We start from the raw sequence: 23,109 nt of genomic DNA on the forward strand, positions 1-23,109 counted from the left end.
ATAAATCAGAAAACCTGTCTGGGTTGATTTGAAGCTGTAACATTGTTTGGTTAAAAGGAAATATAGGGGTAAGATCTGCTAAATGTCACCCTAAATAACTGCTTACCTTTGTGGAGGGTTCTCAGTTGTAACTAAGAATATAAACCTGGAAACACAAAAGTCTCCCTGAACATGTCATTGGTGGAATTGTCCCCCATGTTCCCAGTGCTGAATAAAAGCAAGAATTTTGTTCTATTCTATTGGATTTGATTGTTTCTTAACTCAGCACTACTGTGGTAGTTTTGGCTTTAGTTCCAGCCAGGCCTCAGCCAGGCCTCAGTTCCGCAGGCCCAGAGAATGTGACATAGATTAGAAGGGACAAACATCCCCTGACTTAAGCAACCAAAGAGGTATTTCATATCATCTGACATCATCAAGAAGTGTCAAGAAGTATAAAAAGAGAGGGAGGTGGAGCTTCTGTCTCTTTTGGTCTTTGCCTCAGCCCCTGAGGCTGCCCTGCCCTGCCCTGCCCTGCCGAGATCAGGCCTTGCCCCATCCCCTCTCTGTTATGCAGGGAGGGGAACATTTGCTTGTTCATTTTTCCCTCTCTTGCTGAGTGTTTTCTCTGGAAGAGTTTTTGGGAGGTTTTGTGGGGTTTGGGTGGTTGCAATCTCTATTATTTGGTTGGGTGGCTCGGTAGTTATTGTTTGGTTTTTTCTTCACGCATTTGTGTATCTATGTATTATATCATATTCTGGTTTTAATTGTCTTTCTTTTGTATAATATAAGAAACTTGCTACTTTGGGTTTTGGGTTTTTTCATCTCTCCCTCCTTTTTGCTTAGTTGGGCAAACCCTTTCTCTCTGTGTTGGGCAGTCTTAGCCAGCTCAGCCTCACACAACCAATGCCCCCACGAAGCAGAACAAAACAGCCCAAGGCACTGGGCTGTCCCCCCGGCCCCCCAGACTCACACTGGTGGTGTAGGCGGCGTCGGGGTCGTCCTCGAGCACGCGGGACAGCCCGAAGTCGGAGACCTTGCACATGAGGTTGCTGTTGACGAGGATGTTGCGCGCGGCCAGGTCGCGGTGCACGTAGCCCATGTCCGACAGGTACTTCATGCCCGCGGCGATGCCCCGCAGCATGCCCACCAGCTGGATCACCGTGAAGTGCCCGTCGTGCTTCTGCAGGCAGAGAGGCCAGTTAGGGGATACTCCTCCTGCTCCTTCCTCTCACTGCAGTGCTTTAACTCACCTCCCAAACACCCACTGCAAGCCGGTTTTCCCAGCATTTCCCAGTGTGCTCCCACCTCTCGGGGGTAATGATAACAAGCAAAGCTAAGGATGGCTCAGGTGATGCACCTTGCCCTGCTGAGTTGGAAGGAAATGATAAGTGATGTCTAAAAGGGTTTTTGATTTTTGATTTTTTCATTCTTATAGATTTTAGAAGTACTTCTAACTGTAGTAAAATGTAGATTTAGTGTGCTAATATTTCTAACAGCTTAAGTTCAATGTTTATACATGCCAAACTCTGCCATATCAGTAGCTCAAATTCTTTTAGTTATTTAGACTCTCTTCAAGGTAGAATAATGAAAAATATCAAAAGGACTGCAGAATGAGACATAAACACAGGGCAGAGTGACCCAGAAGTCAGAACATTTGAAGAACTCCAGGAGCCCAAGGAAGAGGAAGAATTATGAAGACAGGGTCTCACTGACCCCAGACTCAAATCCTGAGAGGGTGGAACAGGGGTGGGACCAGGGGGAAGACAGGGCTGGACTGAGAGATGTGTGAACTGGGGATTGGTTAGCCCATATTATAAAATCCATGGACACCAGTGTTTGGGGGGTGCACGTGCATGTCATTATGTATTCCTAAGGGCCCTCAGTCCGGTATTCAAGGAATTTCACTTTTTATCTTATCCCACACTAACGTGGCTCGGAGTCCTGCTTTGTTGGGGTCTCATGGCATCATAAGCCTAATATTTGTTCTGCCTGTTTTGCTAGAAATGCATTGTAGAAACACCAGTTAATAACTTGTTCTGTTTTAGTTACCTGGGCCAAAGTCTTTGGACCAAAGTCTTCTCATTATAGAAAATATGGAGTATATACAAGAGACCACCGGGCTGTGAGTCACATGTCTTAGATGTAACTCCCTGAAGGGAAGTTCTGGCCAGGTGGGGGTTGGTCTCTTCTCCCAGGCACTCAGCAATAGGACAAGGGGGCACGATGGGCTCAAGCTTTGCCAGGGGAAATTGAAGTTGGAGAGCAGAAAAAAATTCTTTGCTCAGGCATTGGAATGGGCTGCCCAGAGAGGGGGTGGATTCCCCATCCCTGGAGGTTTTTAACCTGAACTTGGCCGTCGCACTGAGTGCCATGATCTGGTAAAGGGACTGGAGTTGGACCAAGGGTTGGACTTGATGATCTCAGAGGTCTTTTCCAACCCAATCCATTCTATGATTCTGTTTAAATTAGATACAGGAGGCTCAAAGCCAGGACTTTGTACACTTGAAGCAGCTGGATCAGCAAACACAGAAAAGTAAAGAATTGGTTAATGTGTGTAATTCAATGTTGTAACCAGGCTTCTGAAATGTGTAAAATGTCTTGCTTTGTATCCTCAAGCCGGGCTGGTGTGTCCAGAGAGAGCTGCAATAAATACCTTTGCTGCTTAAAGAGAAATTGTCTATAAGCAGTTCCTTATTCTGAGGTTTCTCGGCTTCAGTAATTGGACTTCTCTTCATCACAGAATTATAGAATGGATTGAGTTGGAAAAGATCTCCGAGATCATCAAGTCCAACCCTTGGTCCAACTCCAGTCCCTTTACCAGATCATGGCACTCAGTGCCACGGCCAGGCTCAGTTTAAAAACCTCCAGGGATGGGATGCATCCCTTTAATGACTCTCCCTTTTGCAGCCAATTTAGATACAAGTCACCTGACTTTGATCTGGTGATATGACTTGAAATAAATGCCAAAGCTGGGAGATAAAAGACCAACTGTTTGATATCAGAAAGAACATTTCCTGCCTCATCTTGCCATTTTTCCTCAGAACATGTCACCATCTTGTATGTCATTCTCATAAAACTTGCTACTCTAACAATTGGTCCTGAAGCTGCAAAATGCATCCTTTTACCAACTACTACAACTATTTCCCAGAAAGCACCTGAAGAAAGTATTTTGAAACATGAATAAAACCTCTTGAAATATCTGTTATTCTTTGCAAATATTCATTACTATGTAGATTCTTCCTAAGAGGAAAAAAGGTGTTGCTAAAGTAGTGAATTAAATCTTTACATCCCTGTTTGTTGCCACGTTTTCACACCTTCTTCCTACTGGCAACATTTAATATTGCTCAGGACACTTTCCCCAGACTCTGGATTTTAGCACAAGAATTAGAAAGCACACAGAAATCCTCTCTTCATCTATTACTCCCTGACCTCAGGAAAAAAAAGAACCCTCTTTTTGTTGTCTCAGCCTTGACTGGCTGCACTGAGGTGCTTCTGCTCCCTCACCTTTTTTGCTTTTTTTCCCCCAAGGGTTTGTTTAAAAAAAATCCCAAAACAACCTGAAAAAGTCTGAAGCTTTATCTATGTCTGTTCTGCACCTGACACCACATAATCCCTTAACATTAGATTAAAAAGGAGATTTGGGCTGAAACTCAGGGGTTATTCCAAGGTTTTTCCAAAGTCTCCCTGGAAGAATCCCTTAAGCTCAGCCCCATGAATGCATTAAGCTGCTTAACTCCTGTTGGTGGTGACTCTCTCAATAAGAGTTCTGTCATTAACCATGTCCAGCTGCTCAGTCTCAGTTTCCCCATCTGCAGCATTAAAGTTAACTCTTTAAAATTAACACTTCCTTAATGATTCAGTGCTTTGGGGCCTGTGTCCAGCTGGTCCAATAAGGGAAGGACACAGGACCTTTACCCAGTGTTTTATGTAATGAGGCCACATAGGATTTGGGTTTTGCTTTTTTATTTCATAATTCTGAATGTTTATTTGCCTTAAAAATGATGAAGCTGGTTGCCAGCAGTTCATATTCTTTACACTTCCCATGTTTGGGTAACTTTTTTTAGCTAACTAAGTAGACGTTGGATTTGGAATAAAGTGCCAGCACCTGAATTTGGCAAAATGGCCAATCCAAAACCTCCACAGCAAAGCACCAAACAAACCAGCCCCCAAACCTCTGGGTCTCACCTCCTCCTCATTTCCTTCACAGCTCCATTCTTTCAACAAACCTCAGAGTCATCTGCTACACCTCCTTAAACCTTTTGTCTTCTCACATCACAAACATTCATTCCTTCCTTTTTTAATTTCTTCTCCTTCAAATCTCACGCTTGATTGATTTTTCATAAAACCTTTTTCGTCTGTTTCCAAACCTCATACTTGCCTTACCAGCACAGCAGGAATGCTTGAGCTTAAAACAATCTTATGCTTTTGCCATTCTCTCCCTCCTTCTTTCCAATTTCTTTTGGCTTCTGCCTTGACAAAAGAAGTTCAAGCTTCTTCTCTTTACCTTTAAAGCAATGACAGACCTGCTAACATACCACTTGCAATTTTATTCTGTCCTCCTCCTCCCTGTGTGTATTTCTCCAAATCCTCCATTCCATCTGTTCTCCTCTGCCCCTTCTCATGTTTGCTTTTATATTGTTTCACTGCCAGCCTTGCACTGGAACTACATTTTTCCTGTCAGCAAAACAGTCTCCTCTCTCAAGTCTCTCTGTAATCCCTCCTGCATCTGATTCCACGCCAGTTGTGTCCCCACACAGCCTATAAACTGTTGCCTGCCAATATATCAGAATATTTGTCTGAATTAAGCTGACCTGGGTGCAGACCATGGGCCACACTTAACCCTTGGGAAACTCAACCAGAATGATGAAATCATAGCAGGGATGAGTCTGGTCTTGTATCTTCAGCATTTGTAACCCCCCAAGTCCAATCCTTTGGCAACTTTTCCATAGTGTTGTTTCATTTGCTTGTTATAGGGACACAAAACACTCCCCTGACTGATGGGGTGGTTTGTACCCAGGGTTTTGTTCTGATTCCCACAGCTCAGCTTTGAAATATGCTTTGGATGGCATTCCCTCTGGGCTCTTCAGGGTGTTAATCAATCCTGGCAGCAATTCAGACCTCCCTGCACTCACCACATTTATCCTATCATGTCATTAAATTTTAATCAGGCTTTAATGGCTTTGCTAAACAAACTTTTCTCAGCAGCTGAGTGCAGATGCAACGTCTGAGCAGTTGCCATTGCATTTATGCAGCGGTGCAAATGCCCTGAAAAAGTGTTTTGGTGGGTTGTTTTTTTCTTTTTGCCTTTTTTTTTTTTGCCTTTTTTTTTTTTTTTTATTCAGCTACACTTTGCTTTTCAAATATTCTCCTCCTGCTACAGACCTTTCAAGAGCACTGACATATAATGGGCTGGTAAGGAGGGTCAGTTGCTGCTTTTTGCCCTCCAGTGTGCTCTAGTTTGGTGCTTTTCTACAAGCCCCTGGAATTTTGCTTCTTCAGAAGCTTTTGTTTCTCTTGTAACCTTTTGGAGGTGTGGCCACTGAATTTCTACCTGTTTTAAAGCCACTTCTTTATTTCCCGTATAAGTCACAGCACTTTTATGCCCTTGTGCTCTAAGAAGTGTGCAAGACTTGCTGTGAGTCTAAATATTTTACTGCAGATGATTTGGATCTTATTTTAGATGGAGAATAGCACTAAAAATGATATCTCTGTGATGATCTTCCAAAATTCAAACTACAGCTTGGTGTTGCTTGGCAGTACAACTCATGATTCCCACTATCACTCACGTTTATATTATTGGTACAGAATGAGGTCAACTGATAATTCCTTCTTTAGTCAACTAACAGAGTTTCATGCATATTTAATTAATTATTATTTATAGGTTCCATTCATTCAATCAAATATAATTACTTTAGTTCATTTTAATTGCTAACGAGCAATCCTAAGTGACTCTTCAACCATTAAAAATATGGGAAATATTTTTATTATTAAAAATATTTGCAAGCTGAGCCCCTTCCAAAGTTTATCATGAGATGCAATAACCATCCTCTCCTCTGCAGCTGATTATTCCAGCCACAGTGGAGTATTGTGCCCTTGTCCTCACTTATTTCTAATTAGTTTTGAGCTAATTAGTTACTGAATTACTTCTTAATTGTGTTGTGATGATTTTAAATCCTAGCTCCACCCTGCTGTCTGCCTGTGTCCCTACTCACAGCTTTGGATTGCCTGAACATTTCCAAGTTGAGCTGCAAATCTCAGGATGCAGAATTTAATAAAACCCCGGGAAAACACAGACTACAGAACAGCCCAACATGCTGCACTTTCCCTCCAAATTCCACTCCCTCCATACAGTGTGTGGCCAGTAGTGGCCACCAGCAGAAACTCAGGAAGACCACATTGCTCCATAGTTTTCCTTCTGTTCCAAAAGCAACTCAGACTGTCAGAATTAACTCCTGACAAAACCACATTGCCTCGCGCTTATCTCGCTGTTATCTCGGAGGTGCTTAGAAACACTCTGCTGATAATTTGTTCCAGAAATCTGACATTAAGCTGACTGCCTTGTGATTTCTTGGCTTTTCTTCCCCCTTCTTTTAAAAGACATTAATGACTGTGGCTCTGTCCTGATCCTCTGGTTTCTTACGTGTTCTTGGCAACTTCACCAAGATAAAGAGCACACTGCGAGTCCACGTCACCCATTGAATTATTTCTGCCTTCAAATACAAGACAGTTTGTAATAAATGTCTTCCTGCTTGGTAGTAAGAATATCTATAGTATTTAACAATTAAAAATGGGCGTTTCTAAACTTCTCACAGCAGTATCAGAAAATGTTTTCTCCCTCCCTTTAACAAGGTAAAACTTTGCTTGAGAACACCATCCCTGGAGGTTTATAAACTGAGCTTGGCCGTGGCACTGAGTGCCATGATCTGGTAAAGGGACTGGAGCTGGACCAAGGGTTGGACTTGATGATCTCGGAGGTCTTTTCCAACCCAATCCATTCTATGATTCTATGATTGAACAAATGTTGGCTCTGGAGCATCAGCAAGAGCTTCTCAGGTTGATCTTACACCACATAAATACAGGCTGCTTACAGTTTCACTCTTAAAGTAATTCATTATTTCAAATTTATTTTTCTAATTTCTCCATCTGATTGGGGGTCTCCAGTGCAGGTTTTCCTCTTTACAGAGCCCTTTTGGAAAGCAAGATGCCACCTTTATCCTGCCAGGAAAGGAACGTGCCTCCAATAAATCCAAGTGCACACGAAGGCAAAAGGAGGAGTGTTGTTATGAGCTCTGATGTTGGTGCCTCTCTGAGTGCAGATAAATAAGAACAGGAAGCACCAAACTTGGCAAAGACCACCTGGCTCCCTCTCCCCAGAGCTCCTGTGTCTCTGGGGCCACGGCAGGTGGAGACACAACACACACTTTACAACATCCTTTGGCAGAACTTGCTGCAAGTCCTCATTTTTCTCTTTTCTTCCTTCCCCCCAAACTTGCTCAGTGGAGGTGTCTGCGCTGCAGCAGCTGAGCTGTGGTTGGGCAAAGGGGGAGCCTGATGGCAAAGCTGCTCTGACAATAACTCCATAATTACTGCGTGAGAGAGCAATATATCACAATATTTCCTCCATCTAGGAACACATCTTGGCCTCTGCTGGACCAGCCTGGAGGGATTAAGATTTCAAGCTGAATTCCAGGGTTTTATTTGCTGTACACTCTGCTGCAGGTGGTGCTCCCAGGCAATTAAACATGTTTCTTATAAACTCTTCCAAAGATCAAAATATGTTTTACGGCATTTTCTTCACTCTGCATGCCTGTAAATAAATCTTTTTTTTACAAGTATTTTAAGCGTTTTTCTTTTGGTTTTTTGGTGGTTTTTGTTTGTTTGAATCCCAGGATCCCAGACTGTTCTGATTTGGAAGGGACCCCCAAGGATCATCGAGTCCAACTCTTCAGTCAATGGCCCACACAGGGGATTGAACCCATGACCTTGGCATTATTAGAACCAAGTTTTAACCAACTGAGCCAATCTCAGGATCATGGTTGGTTTTGTTGTTGTTATTATGCCTCTCTCTTGGTTGTCTTTTTGTTGTATCTTTTACAGTGTATACCAACAAACATCTGTGACTGCAACTTTCCTTCTTACAACTAAACCCACACCTTTCCATCAATACAGACAGAAGCCCTTTCAGCCCTTCCTGTCTTTATTATTGTTATTATTTTCCTCATGTGCTTGCAGAATAAAGGATTGCTAAAACACCCACAGCACAGCCAGGGGACTAAAACATATAATGTGTCCCTCCACCACCCAAAGTCTGTGTGTGGAGCTGGTGACAAGGAATTGTACCTGGATTTCCCCCATCCCCAAGTCTGAGGCACTTTCTTTCCAGGCACAGATTATCTGGCAGCTGTTGGGGTCACACTGAAAGAGGACTGAGCTTCCAGCCCCTGAGGAAACACTAAGCTGGGAGCCCACAGCCTTTTGCAGAGAAATCTCTCAAAGTGATACCAGAAATGAACCCACACAAACCTTATTGCTGGTCACACAACCATTTCATTGCCAGCATTTCAGGTGTACTTTTGTGGGGTGATTAATTCACATAACTCCATCTTGTAAGGAAAAAAAAGGCAACTGAGTTCCATCTCTTGGAAATGAGTTTATATAACTGCAAAAATAACACAGTATTTCTGAGGAAAATTCAGTGTCAAGTGCCTTCAGCAATTGAGGGTGTCTGATGATGCACAATCACTGTAATTAATTGCCATCATCTTACAGAATTGCTTATAATTAGCTGATGCCTTTGCACTAAGAATATCTCTCAAGCATCTTCATATTGCAAATCCATGGCAATTTTTTGTTTTTTTTTTACCCAAAAGCTGGAAGTTTGCAGCCAGTAGAGAGGCAAGAGAGAATTCAGCTGAGCTTGCTGTTAAATTCACACAAATAGCAGGAAGTAACTGGGAAGTAATAGCTACAAAGATTTTGGGGTCAGGGGGCTGAGGGGGGCTTTGCTTGGAGATTGTCATTGTCCTGTCAAGGAAATGTCCCCCAAATGTGAGGGTGGGAAGGGCAAATTGGGTCCTTCTGGAATACCCTCAGTGCTTCATCAGAGAATCCCACTTTGAATTGGTAGCACTGACCCATTTTTGCACTTTTGGGAGAAGATGGAGGGATGTGCTGGTGAATTTTTGCAGGCTGTGGGGAGATATTTCTTATGGTGAGAAATGGATTTTCCCCCTCTCTGTGGAAAAACACTGCACTGTAACAAGTGATCCTTTAAATAATAAGATAGACTCTCTTATAAGCCCTTCTAAATCTCACAACATTTCTTAAGTTCACTGAATGCCTTTCATTGGGATTGCTGAAGATAAAGCCTTTCTGTTTCTTTATGTCTTCACAAAAGCTTTTACAAGTGTGGACTGGTATCTGCAGGAAACAACTATTATTAATGAAGCAGCTGGATTTCTTTTTAAATAGGTTACTTTGCAGCCATTTACTCTGCTAATTATGAACAGAAATGCTGACATATCTACAGTGCTTTGGGGTGTTCAATATTATCTAAAGCACATTTAAAAAGCATTGGAGAAGAATAACCCATATCTGAATTGAAACTGTAAAATAAGATACAGGGAAAACAGTGGCAGAAATTACTGGCTCCCATTTCCCCCCAGCAGTTTTGCTTCCAAATATATCCCATGGAATGGGAGAAGGATTTGCTCCACAGGAACATCATAATTTGGCTGATGGCACTTTCTATTAAAGCATCCTGATAAGCAGAAACTATCCCAATAAATGGAGGCACGTGAAGAGAAACTGGAATATAAGTAATATAAAGGTAATTCTCTCTCATGAATTATTTTATTCCCTTCTGTGACATTCTGCACATGCATCCAGGCACAGGGCAACATTTCAGGCCCAGGCAAGTCTTCCTGGGGCACTGGTGAGAAACTGCAGACTGTGGATGCTGCAGGTCCTCAAATCAGTGGCAGATGGACAGAGAGATGAGCCAGAAAGGTTCTTTAAAAACTCCCCATTTTCTAAGACATGGGTGATACCAAACACTCCATAAAAACAACTTGATTGTGAGAAATCAGCAAATTCCCACCAGTTTCTGACAACATAACAGGTATCTGTCATTACAGTGAAGGATAAAATAATTATTTGGTAGAGCCACTGAAGAGGACAAGAAGACATGTTAGAGAAAAAAGTACTGTGGGATAATCAGAATTAAAAAGGAAGGGAGAATCATTGCCTGGAAACACCAACTGTGCCAGCAGTTGGACTGGAGTTGGATCTCGGAGGTCTTTTCCAACCCAATCCATTCTGTGATTTTATGATTCTATGATACTACTCACAATTTCTGTAGCCCTTCTTTAATGTTTATTAGTGACCTTTGGGGGTTAATTAATGGCAGGTCATTTTGACTGCTTTCGAATTCAATCTGTTAAATGCAAGTACCATAAATAATTATAAATCAATCACTGAGTGTATTCTACACTTCACCAGGCAAAAAAACCAAACCAAAACATAACAGAGTATTTTTGAAGGTGACTGAGAAAAATGAGCCACTTCCATAACGCCAGGCATTTATCCTTCAATTTATCTTTTCTCTCACCAAAACACTGTTTGAAATACATTTTGCTAAGTACAGGGACAACTTTTGTAGAGGAAATAAATTATATTAAGTTCAAATCTCCTCCTGTTCCAGCCACACTCTAATATATCACTCTGTATCACCGTGGGGAAAATGCTCCTATTCTTCACTAAAACCTCATGAATAACATTATGTAGAAATTAATTTGTGATAAATGCTTTAAAATCTTAACCTAGAAGGGTGTCTTATTCAAATGGCAGCAGCAAATGGCACCTCACCCTCAGGAAGGAGTCCAGGGATCCGTTCTCCATGTATTCCACCACAATCATCACTGGCCTGCCTGCAAAACAGCAAAGGAACACAGGGAGATGATGGACACACTGGGGGGCTTGTACAGCTCCATGTTTAGGCACAGAATATTCACAGCAGTTAAATGTGTTACATGTTTTCCAAATCCTCATTTATATCACAATTTCCTGTCTTGGTCTTATTTCCTTTTTTTTTTTTTGTGTACACCATTCACTCCAGTGTGTTCTCCCTTAAAAATGATCAAAAAAGGCTCTGCTCTCTCCAAATAGCAAATATTTTGGAATATATTTAAGGCAAACCCCAAATATTCATAAGCCATGCCCAGGTAATGACAAACTCAGTGTTATAATTTTCCTCTCAAAGCAAAATGTCTCAGTGATTTAGGGACACAGAAGGGGATGTCACAAATAAAATCCCTCCTAGACTGGGTGTGTATAATCCAGCAAAGCTCTGAGTTCATGTGTTTGTACACACAAATGTCACTCAAATTAAAGCTGCACAGCAATGAGGTTTTTAGAATTGTTAATGTGACAAAGAAGTCATTCTAGTATAAAAAAATTAATAGAATGAAGAAGTATGTTAGTAGGATTGGGAAGAGGTAAAAAGTCTCGAAGTTAAAAGCCTTAAAATGGCAAATCTTCTTTCCCATCTCCTTTGGGGTGTGTTGGAATCCAGAGGGTTGGAATCCACTGGGACTCTGCACCGTCCCCTCCTCCATTACCAGCTTTGGTCAAACCCAAAGGGAGAATCTTCCATCATTATTTCCCTCTGCCTCTCAAATGATGTTTGTGTTTTATTTGGCTGAGGAACAAACAGTTTCCAGGCTGCCAAAGCCCAGAAGGGCATTTGGAATGTTCCAGCTCAACTGTCCATGTCTCTTCACTTTGGTTAATAATGAAAGTGTTCATTAAACTGTCCAAAAGACACAACGAGCCACAGCCAGATATTCCTCCTGAGCTGACCTGCAATTTAAAAGCAGGTTCACCTCAGAATGTCAACTCAGAGCTCCAGGTCCCCTGGTGATGGCTTAGTCCAGTCTTTCTGTAATTTTTTACAATATTCTTTCATTTCCTCTAATAAAATTTATAATTATTTCTCTATTAACCCTCATGTTTATGTCCTCAGTGAATAAAACTTCAGTGTTGGCACAGCACTGCATTTTTTTTCTGTGTAAATTCTCAGATTCCTTACTGGTCTTTTTGGAAAGCCTTTTGGAAGTGGGAAGAATTACCAGCTTTTTATATTTATTTTTTTTTTTTTAAACTGACTGTTTAGTCTCAGCTGCAGAGGTGCATCTGGCACCAAATCCATTGTATTCCTCTGGTTATACCCTGGTTTTGCATTATAACCTTAAATGATACATCACTTTTAAGCTCTTGGAGACCACAAGAATTTATAAACTGTATTTCCTTCAGCTTGGTAATGCTGCCTGGCTGGGATAGTCCCTTTAGTTCCAAGCACAGGAATGACCTGAATTCCATCACCTTTATAATTTTCTCACTGTCAAGGGGCTGACACCACCATGGGAAAGGAATACTCATGACAGCTTTTATGCTCCTCAGATTCATATCCTTCAACACAACTTATTTCCAAACTTATTTTTAAATGCAACTATTGATTGTTCCCCCCAAAATCCCAACTGTGTTTCCTTTTGCTCAGACCCTCCTTCATCACTTGATTATCTCAAGCAAAATCTTAAATCTAGATCTGAACATGAACTTCTCACATAATCTTTAGTGTGACAGCACTTGATCAAAGCCACCCCGTTTTGGCTGCGAGTTTAATGTTTTAAAGTTGAAAAGCCATTTATGAATGACAAGCTGGACTGTGACAGTACAGTGAGATTTCAGCACCTGGCTGTGGTAAACCTCTGTAGAGGCACAAAACACTCCTATGGTTTGAAAGAGGGCTCCAAAATTGACTTTGAACATAATACTGGGAGATGTCTAAACTCCCAGTGTAACATTTGCCTCTAGACAAAGCAAAAAAGAAGACTATTACTGAGACTATGAAAATTCATGTTGTTGTCATGATGATGATGATGATGAATTCTCCATCCTCAAAAGGAGGACAGGACTGAATAAATGGGAGAGGGGTCAGAGGAGGCTCTGAGATGGAGAAGCAATATTTGATTATTTTATCCAGGGGGAGGTTAATGCAGGGTTTTCCAGCATGGAATTCTTTTCCCAGGATTGCTTACACACCCTAAACATTGACCAGTGTAAGGACAAAGAGCAGTGGGAGACAGGTGGGAGTGAGGAGAGCACTCAGGGCTCCATGTGGGGATCCACAGAGAGAAGGCAGGGAAAAGGACATGGAAAAGGGCTCAGCTGAGGGCTTGGAATGCAGGAGCTCAAACTGCAGGTGTTGCTGGAGGAGAGGACACAACTCTTGTTTGCATTGCGGGAGGAAAAAGAGAAAATATTTGAGGATAGATTGAATTATCAAATCAGTCAAACGAGTACTGCAGCACTTGTGGTCACCTGGCAGTGCTGGAGGAGGGAGGACTGTGAGAAAACACTTTTCCAGCAGAGGAATTGAGTGTTCTGAGGCAAGAGGTCTCAGCCCCAAACGTGGCTTTTACATACCATGGATATATGTATATCACATCTATATTTGCAGCACATCAGTGTAACAGATATATCTCTATTTTTTCTCACAACAAAAAAAATTTGACAGCATGCAATTTAATTGAGGGCTGGACTGATGAACGAGGAGGAGAATTTTAAGTGTCATATCAATGACAAAATATTCAGCTTGTTGTCTCCTGTTGTCATTTTAAATAATGCAGCAAAGCCTCCTTTAATGAATTTTTTATGTGAGATTAATCCTCTAAAAAGAATAGTTTGCACATGTTCCTTTTGTGCAGTCTTACAATGAAATCTTTAATCCCAATTATGGGAGCAGATCTGTTAACACAAGCACTGGTTATTTATTCCTCCACTTAAACAGCTCTCTAGTTCATGTAAGGAATTATTGCTCCAGCACTTCTGCAGATCAGAATTCAGAAAAAATCAGTCTCAGAAAAATCCCCTCCTTGTTGGGCACCTTTTCATTCCAAAGCATCAGAGGAGGATTCATTTCAGTGAATAAAAAAAATATTTTTCCATAATGTACAGCTGAGGGAAGAAAAAAAGGAAGAAAGAAAACTTAAAAACTGTGCAAAAAACAATTGGAAAAAAAAATCTACCGGGGTTTGCACTGAACATAAAACACATGAATGACCCTGAGGTACTGTCTAATTTTTAGTAAAGGATGGACATAGAGCTGTCACTGCCAACTGAAGATTTATCCCATCAGCACACTCTGAAAATATTGTTCTCTGAGCTGTTTTGCTGCAATTGGATATTAAATACTTGCTGTGGGGTGATGGCCCTTCTGATAAGGCCTGATGGGTTGAAGGAGATGCCTCAGCCCCTGCAGGGGTGCTCGGGCAGAGGCCGAAGGGCTTTCAAACTGGTAAGATTAACACAGGATGGAATGTTAAGACACAGCACGGCCCCCCTTTGCGATTTCTTCTCTGACTGCTCAAGGGCCCACCTTGCCTCAGGCATCTGCACCACCATCACCCACCAATAGATTGACTGTTGGTCACAGAACCACACGAAGGAATAAAAAAGGTATAAATAGTGTTTGGAGTTTAAACTCCAGCAGAGAGGAGAGGAGAAGGAGAAATGCCAGTGTCTCTGTGAGGGTAACGCTGCAGCTTGTCCTGTCCTCCTCCTCTCAGAACAGTGTAGGGGTGAGGAGACCACGTGCTCTCTATTTTTTCTAACTTTACTTTCTTAACTTTACTTTCTTAACTTTACTTTCTTCCTTTCTTGCTTTGATTCTTACTTTATAAGCATTTCTTTTACTGTGTTTTGCTACCTTAATACTAATAACAGTAACTTGCTTCACACTTTGCTGCTTTATATTGGTTATTGCTTTTTGCTATTCTTACTTTGCAACTACAGTAACTTGCTTTATTTTCAAGGTGCAGTTTCTTTTTTCAACATGTGTGTTGATAAGAAGCAGCTCCGCTCTTCCCTTTAGTTTTGTGTTACAGAGAAGTGGTGTGCAAGATATTTTATTGTCCTATGTTATTGAGAGAGTGTCTGGATAAGTGTTTTAAGTGGTTGTGTTTTTAGTTAGTAGTTCTTTGTTGCTAGTTTCTGTCTGTTGTGAAAATGAGATACATTGCTGTACTGTAACTTGAGTTTGGTGTGTTTGTCTCTGTAGAATGTGTCTGGTGCTGGTTTCTTTTGGGGTCTTTTATTATCAATTAAATACAATCTTGCAGCTGAACGTTATCACCGGCAAAGCAGAACCCACAACAACTGTCACATATTTGTATTAATAAATGTTATTTCGGGAGCTGCTGTGGGAAAAGTTCTTTTCTGGCTTAAGTGTGGCTTCACATCAGAGATCAGAACCCCTTCCAACCTGTGTGCTGTCAGTTAAAAGACAGACAGTGTTGGGTACATAAGGATCTGATTGTCTGGGAGCACTTACAGCTAATAACTTTTAATTAATACAGTTAAGACTAGAACTCTTTGTATTTCTGTCTCCCTCCTCCCTTTCACGTGAACTTCCCCACTGGTGAGACTTTATGGCTGTCCACGTGTTTTGGAAGGTAGGACAAGTCTAAAATACCTTTTTGTCACTTGCTGGAAGTTGGATACAGGAGGGAGAAATAATGGTGGAAATTATATTACAGAAATACAAACTATATTATAGAATACAAAAACTGGTGTATTTTCCCTCCTGTATTTATGCCTTACAAACATATTTTTGCCAAAAATCTCCAAGTTTCCATTCCTTGGGCTGTTTATCTGTATGACCTCTCTCTCGCATTTTTATTGGCATTCCAAATATAATATGGATGAAGAAAGTGCCATTTTCTTCCTGCTGTTTATATTTCCATGGGCGTTATAAGCAGAAAGGAAAAAGAAACCCCTCTATCACTGGGGTTGAGATGGTTTAGGAGAACTCAGCAGGACAGAGGGAGGAGAACAAGAGCAGATCTGAAAGGTGCTGCATTAACTATTCTATCTAAAGTAGCTCTTTTCAGAGCTTTAACACTATTTTTTATATTAACTTCTAACAGAAAAATCCTATTTATGGTGAAAAGAGATGAGGTGAAGTGACTTGGTTGTCAGAAGAATGGACAGAGCTCAAGCTCTGCATTTTTGACTATCCTATCTTAAATCCTGGGTTGTATCCTCACATTTTAAAGGGAGAAGTCACAGCATTTATTGCTGCATAAAAAGGAAGGAGAAGATAGATCGGTTTCTTCACAAAAACAGGCAATTTGTTAATGGCCAGCCACACAAAAACGTGGCCACTCAGTTTTAAATTAATTCTGGTTTGGGGGAAGAAAACACCTGACTTGTTAATTAATAGCACTGATTCTGGCATGAGCTTTGTGTTGCTTGAAATGTGACTTAGAACCCCCAAAATTCTTGCACTTTTGCTTTAGCACTGAAGCAAAAATACGAAAAAGATTCATAATAAATAACGAATTCTGCTCAGTTTGAGATACTTTTCCCCAGTTGGATTAACCCCAAAAATTCACCTCACTTTTTTTTTTATAACTGAATTTCAGCATATTTCACTTGATCTAATGACACTTCACCCCTGAGTTACTCGGTGTTCTTACCAATTTACATCCTCTGTGGGAAGAGAAAAGGATGTTCTTTGGGTCCAAATGAGACCCCAGAGTCCAGCTGCATCAATAATTACTTGTCCTGTTGATCCCAGAGCACGTAAAGGAATTCAAACAGTGTCAATTCGTGTTCTGGAGGCTCCTGCACTTCCCCAATATTTACTGTAACAGCTACTTAGGGGAGAGAAGAAACAAATCTGACTTATCTCTGCTGTGAATTCACACATTACCATAAGTGTGTTATATTTACACATTGTAAGCTACAACTTCGATTTGAAGATGAGCAAAACATTGAAAAAAATCATGCATAAGGTTACAGGAAACATATTTCTGTGCTTCCAGAAGCATAATGACACAGCTAAAGTATTATTTTAATCCTATGAGAAGATGGCATTTTTTGTTTATTCCATACTGTGCCTGTTTGGGGACTTTAAGATTCTGACACTTGAGTGTCCTTTGCATATTTTTTTCCCATTTATTATTGGAGAACACATGTCTTGTCCTATTTCCCTTTATTCTACATAAGGATTAAACTCCTGAGATATTTTACAAAATGCTGATCACTCTTCCTTCATGAGAAAGGCTTCATTTCTTTTCCAGGAGGAGTGGAGGCCACAGATCAACCCCTGGAGAAAAAAGTCCAAAGTATTCCTCTCCCATAACTGTGGAGACATTTTCACATTAGCAATAGCTATTTTTTTTCTGAGGAATGAAAAGGTATTTCAAGGGAAGGAGTCAAGTTTTCACAGCTGTGTGTCACAGGAGGGTTATGTGAGTCTGTACAGAATTGTCCAGACTTATAAGCCACCTGAACAGGTTTTTGTGTAAAACCCAGACTTAGGCAGGTTATTTCCCCTCCCCACATTTGGGCTTGGCAGTGGTACCTCAGCAAGCTGAATGTGGTGAAGATACACTGCCTTCCTACCTAAACCAGACACAAAATAATTAAACATTATTCAAGGTAACTATTCCTCCTGTTTCCCACCTCACCAAACCAATTCTGAGTCTATTTTTACAGCCAATGCTTTATTGCCAGGCTAGAAAGGGAGTTTGGATTTGCTTCAACTCACAAGCCTGTCACAATAAATCCCCCCATTTTCTGTAGTTTGATTTTTAAAGATGTGCAGTAGTAGCACATGTTATATAAAAATGACCACACATGCAAAGAATATTTTCTGAACTTCCAGGACTTAACAATTTGGGATGTTGGGATGAGCATCTGGGCATGAAATGAGCTGTTTAAATGGTGGAGAATGAAATCCTCCTTTTAGTAGGTCCTGCAGTTCCAGCTAAACCCTCACAGAGCAGCACAGAAATGTTCCCATTCAATGCTCATCCCTGCTTTGGTTCTGAAATACCTTTTAATGGGAAATTCCATGTACATCTGAACTCCTGTTCCCAAAAAATCCATACTATTATGTCTCACTTGTGGGGTTTATGGGCCAAACATGCCACTGAAACAGCACAGAGGGTGGAAAGAACAAACCCAAAGAGCCATTTGGCTCAGATAGCCCAGAAAATGCACATTGAATTTGTGAGACACTGAGAAAGGATTAGCAGTTTTCATTTAACTACAAACACAGCAGTGTAGGTGCTGGAATTCAGAGCAGGGGAAAACAATGCATTAACTGGAAAAATAAAAAGTTACTTTTCTCACTATTGGAGTATCATAATTATAGTTGAATTTCACTATGTGCAATTGCTCCTTGATGGTTTTTGTTGAGTAATTTCATTCAATAAGAGTCTGTCAATACAATTTGCTTTCAAATGTCAGTTTATACAATATCAGGAATAATGGGCTCACTCAGGTGCACTTGGAATGGTAATAAAATAGTAATTTTGGAGAAAACTGATAATCATCTGGTTTAGTGCTCTACAGTTACGTGTGAGTTTTTTGAGAGTCTCCCTGGAATAAATGTGAACATTACAATGTATCTTGGACAAATAACCAGGCAGTGAAGAAATGAAAATCCTCTGTGAGTGTGGAAGAGAAGGCCTGTCTGTTATTCCCTAGTCCAAGACAGCAGTGAGCAAACTGTCCTGGAGCATTTCTAAGTTTCTGGAAAGTAAGTGCATCCTCATCTCCTGCATGTGATGTATTTTTTGAGGCTCACAGGGGTGGGTTGTTTTATTAAGTCTAAAGTTTTTGCTCCCATTTCTCCTGAAATGTACAAAAAGCTGGTTAACAAACCATTGCAAAAGAAGTGGCAGGAGATATTGATGCTTATAAATTCATTAAAAAAGTCACCTCAAGACACTTTCAGGATTCAGAGAGATGTTCTGGGGCTGCAACAGGGAGCAAAGGAGCAGCTGCTGACCTGGGGAGGTCAGAGCAAGCACTGATGTTCAGAGGAAGGGATGGGTGGAAAGGGTAATTCTGATGCTTTTCCAACTTTCCTGCCAAAATAGTTGGAGTGCTGAGCACAAGGAAGGGGCTCTGGGAGGTTTGCTTAACAGGAGCTTTTCCTTTTTAACAGCCTGACACCCATCTCTAGTTCTTGTCAGTAATAAAATAAAACAAACAACTCAGGTAAGGAGTTTAGCTTGAAAGGAACAGTAGTAGAGGTGTTTGCTCTCCCTCCCTTCCTTTCCAGCTCAGTCTGTCTGGCTCTTCAAAGGCAGCAGCACACCCTGAAGTTTCTGCCTGTAACTTCTGCCAGGCCACATGGGCAGGCATTTCCAATCAAACCCTTTGCACATCACCCTAATCAAGAGCTGCAAGAGTACACAACAAGAGTATAACCTGAGAATTTCCCCCAGACAGAGCAGGGAACGCTGGACTGAGCTGCAGTTTGAGACACAGATGCAGTGCTGGTGATTTATTATTTGGGTTTCCCCAACATATCTTTGTTTGTGTGTGTGTAATTATGAAGGAAGGGCTGAGCTTCCTCAGCTTGTGCCAGGGTATAAATGGGGAGTGCAAACTACTAAGTGGCTTAAAAATTCCATTTAATACATCCAGAAAAATTCCTTATCATCCAGCTGTCATTGTAGCCCTCCATCAGCTGTCATGTGAACTGGGACTGCCAACAGGTGGAGTAACTAGAAACTAAGGAGTTTGGGATAGAAATGAGAGCTAAATCAAAAGGAAATGTCTGAAAATGGGCTTGTTTTTGTAAAAATCCAGGAGAGATTCTGGAGGCTGCTGAAAGCTTTGCCTCCAGTGAAACAGCTGTAACTATCAAATATAAGAACTGGGCTTTAAGAACCACCTCCATTCGAGGCATCTCTTTATGCTTCATCCCAGCAGCATGAACTAATCTTTAAATTGGCCAGTCTTTGCACATAAGAGAACCTCTGCACAGTGCAAAAGCAGACACCAAATCACGTAAAACTGAACATCAGCTGTCAGTGTAATTGGAAAAAAAATAAACCACTCCCCTCAACTGAGTGAAAAGTAGAAAGGGAAGAAAGGAAACCAACAGCTACATTGCCCTGCCAAGCTGTTTGCCAGATACTTATAAGCTCTCCAGTTTAGTTCTGTGTTTAATTAAAACATCTGTGGCGCATTTTGTAGGAAAAAAGGAGGTAAAAGCATTTTGTCTTCAGTAAGGAATAACTTTTCTGAGTGTTTGGGAGGGAATCTGCCACTTAGCTTGAGCTAAAGGTTTTGGTAAATAAAAAGCATCTCATTATCTTCGTTCCCAATGACCCTCAGAGCAGAATAATGGCAGCATTTTAAGTCTCCCACGTAGTTAAATTAACTGAAGTCCTACACATAAGGAACATGTGAAGCAATTAGGTTGTAACACAGCAGTTATTAAATGTTAAGTGCTCCTGTTGGGGTTATGAGAGCCACAGTCCAACCTCAGAGCAGCAGCTCATAGAGTGGAGGTGAGGGCACTGCTCTCAAGGGCAGCACTGGCTTTTGGGTTGGGATTTTTGGTTTTGTTTGGGTTCTTTTGTTGTGGTTTGTGGTTTGTTGTGGTTTTGTTTTTGGTTTGTTTTTTAATGCCGTGGATGTTTTTTTCCCACATGCAAAGCAAAGCTGGTGTGAGCAGTTTAGAGAGTTACCACAAAACAGCAATGGCATCTTCTGGTCATCTCTGATACAGGAGAAGCAATTCAGAATGAATTATGCTTAATGGAAATACAAGTATGATAAAGTAAAGAAGGAAGAGCTGAACAGCCACACTGCAGGGAAGATCATTGGGGTACATGTCTTAGGGGTGATTTCAGACTGGCACTGCCAGAGGGTGGGCGTTTCTCCATTTCTGTGCAGTTGCTGCTTGGCTTACTTTTATTTTGTTGCTTTGGTTATTTTGTTGTTCTTGACATGATCAAACATTAACATTTATCTCCATTAACTTGCTATGTTATATATATATACTGCATTTGTATTTTTCCTGTTTTCAATGTTTCACCAGATTGAATTAGAATTATTAGTAAAAACATTGAATAGCAAGCCATTAAGAATGAGTTTTACTAAACAAATCACATTTAAGTTTTAAGTCCAAAGAAAGTGTTAAAAAGCTTTACAAGCACTCAGAAAACAACAGTTCTGAGGACCTTATAATACCAACTTGTATGTAGGTATCTCATTGAGAACCCGATGCAAGAGCAGTCAGGCCTTTTGTCCTTTAATAGAACCATAGCTATTTAATAGAACCTCCACGTAACAATGTGCTCAAAACAGAGACTATTATGGGCCATCAATTATTTCCTCCTTGATGTGTGGTTACAAACACGTGCAAAATACTATTAAACACCTGAGAGATCACACGGAGGAACAAATATGGGAAGTGTTTACAAACTGTCAGCCAAAGAAACCCAAACACTCACAAGGAAAGACATCAGAGCTGTCCAGAAGCTTCTATTCAAAGTGCACAAAGAAATAATAGCACTTAAAAGAACCACCTTGTATTAATGAGGCCTAGAATTACTGTAAGAGGAGAATTGTTTCTTTTGCAGAGCAAGGCAATAACATTATGTGATTTTCCCATTTTCCCCCCTGCTTTTACCATAAGAGATTTTTCTTCAAGGAAAACTTTAAGGAACGTTACAGGTGAGATGTCCTGAAAAGATACAAGTGTGCCATTAGCCCGTGTGTGGATTCGTTTTACACAGAAATACATCCTTTGGGAAGGAACAGAACTGGCCTTTGACCCTGTCATGACTGTAACTAAGATAAATTTATTCTTCATTTATTGCTTTTGATGGAAGATGGTGTGCAATGGCTCCAGAAGAGAAAAGGTAACACCCTCCTGTCCTGTTTCAGGCCAGTCTCTGCCAGCAGCCAGTTCCCTTGGAATGGGATTGTCCTTCCTGCCCTGCACCCAACCTCACCCCACCCACCCGAAGTCCCTCCTGCCATCACCAGGAGGTTTGAGGCACAAACTGCAACCACAAAACCATACAAAGGATTCAAACACTGCATTAACACATAATTAAGTTTTCCCTTTCCAAACCGTGTTTTAGCAAGGGAATACCAATTTTGAGGGGAGACTCACAGAGTCATAGAGTCACAGAATCACGAATCTATGACACTATAATGTAAATGTTTAGGGCAGGCTCACAGAGACACCTCAGTGCTGAGATTTCATAGTGGTACTGTGAGAAGTATGAGTGTGATTCATGTCAGTAAAAACGAATGGGTTATTTGGGCTCCTATAGTAACATGAGAAAAAACACATGGTCAGCCAATTAAACAAAAATTCCAACTTACACTCGCATGGAGAGATAAACAGGATAGTGTTAAATCACTTTATCTCCTGTAACTATGTCAAGGACCACATGAGTTGTAACAGGAAGGATGAAGAGTTAAAACTTTCCCCCATCTGAGGGGAACAGAATTTCTGGTGGGGTTATCACTGGGGTTGTAGAAGTAACTTAGCTATAGTGGTATATGTTAAACTGCTTAACAATGTATTCAGAATGTTTATGTATACATTGAATAAATATGTATGCAGAGACTAAATAAATGTTAGAGTTACTCTGTGTACAGTGTGCAATGGCGAGCAATGCTTGTGTCCATCATGCCCAGCATGCTGAAATTGCTTTGGTCATATAATAAACTTTAATTGAAAACCTACCAGATTGAGACTTTGTTTCTCACAGTATTTTAAAGTTATTTTCTTTGGTGCATATGGACATGCTTCATGAAATGCATCATTAGAGGGTACCAGGCCTTCTCTTCCAATATTCAGGCTGGCCACTTAACCAAAGAGCAATCAATTCATTCCATGCATTGATTCAGGAAAATGGCTAATTCCTAAAAAGTAATTCTCTTTTCTATTTCCTTTTGCTTTGGCTTTCTGTTGGAAGGGACAGCTCATCTCCCAGCGTGAGCAAACCCCAACCCTCCTTTCCCTGGGCTGTGTGATGGGGCAGAGAGGAGCCCAGGCTGGGGTACCTACCTGAGGAAATGCTGGGGGGCTCAGGCTGGGGTACCCACCCGAGGAGATGCTGGGGGGGCCAGGCGGGGGTACCCACCCGAGGAGATGCTGGGGGGGCCAGGCGGGGGTACCCACCCGAGGAGATGCTGGGGGGCTCAGGCTGGGGTACCTACCCGAGGAGATGCTGGGGGGCTCAGGCTGGGGTACCCACCCGAGGAGATGCTGGGAGGCTCAGACTGGGGTACCTACCC

At 41.3% G+C, this 23,109-nt stretch overlaps 1 protein-coding gene across 3 annotated transcripts in view; it reads right to left on the reverse strand.

The window, feature by feature from the left end:
• EPHA6 (EPH receptor A6) overlaps nucleotides 1-23,109 on the reverse strand; it is a 410,680-nt gene that overhangs the window by 50,732 nt on the left and 336,839 nt on the right. For all 3 annotated transcript variants that reach the window (XM_071564170.1, XM_071564161.1, XM_071564178.1), the window contains 2 exons: nucleotides 10,846-10,907; nucleotides 950-1,159 (listed from right to left, as the gene is read on the reverse strand). In XM_071564170.1, the coding sequence (XP_071420271.1) occupies nucleotides 950-1,159; nucleotides 10,846-10,907 (272 nt within the window). The remainder of the gene's footprint in view (nucleotides 1-949; nucleotides 1,160-10,845; nucleotides 10,908-23,109) is intronic.

The sequence above is a fragment of the Pithys albifrons genome, chromosome 1 (genome assembly GCF_047495875.1).
Source record: "Pithys albifrons albifrons isolate INPA30051 chromosome 1, PitAlb_v1, whole genome shotgun sequence".
Taxonomy (NCBI): domain Eukaryota; kingdom Metazoa; phylum Chordata; class Aves; order Passeriformes; family Thamnophilidae; genus Pithys; species Pithys albifrons.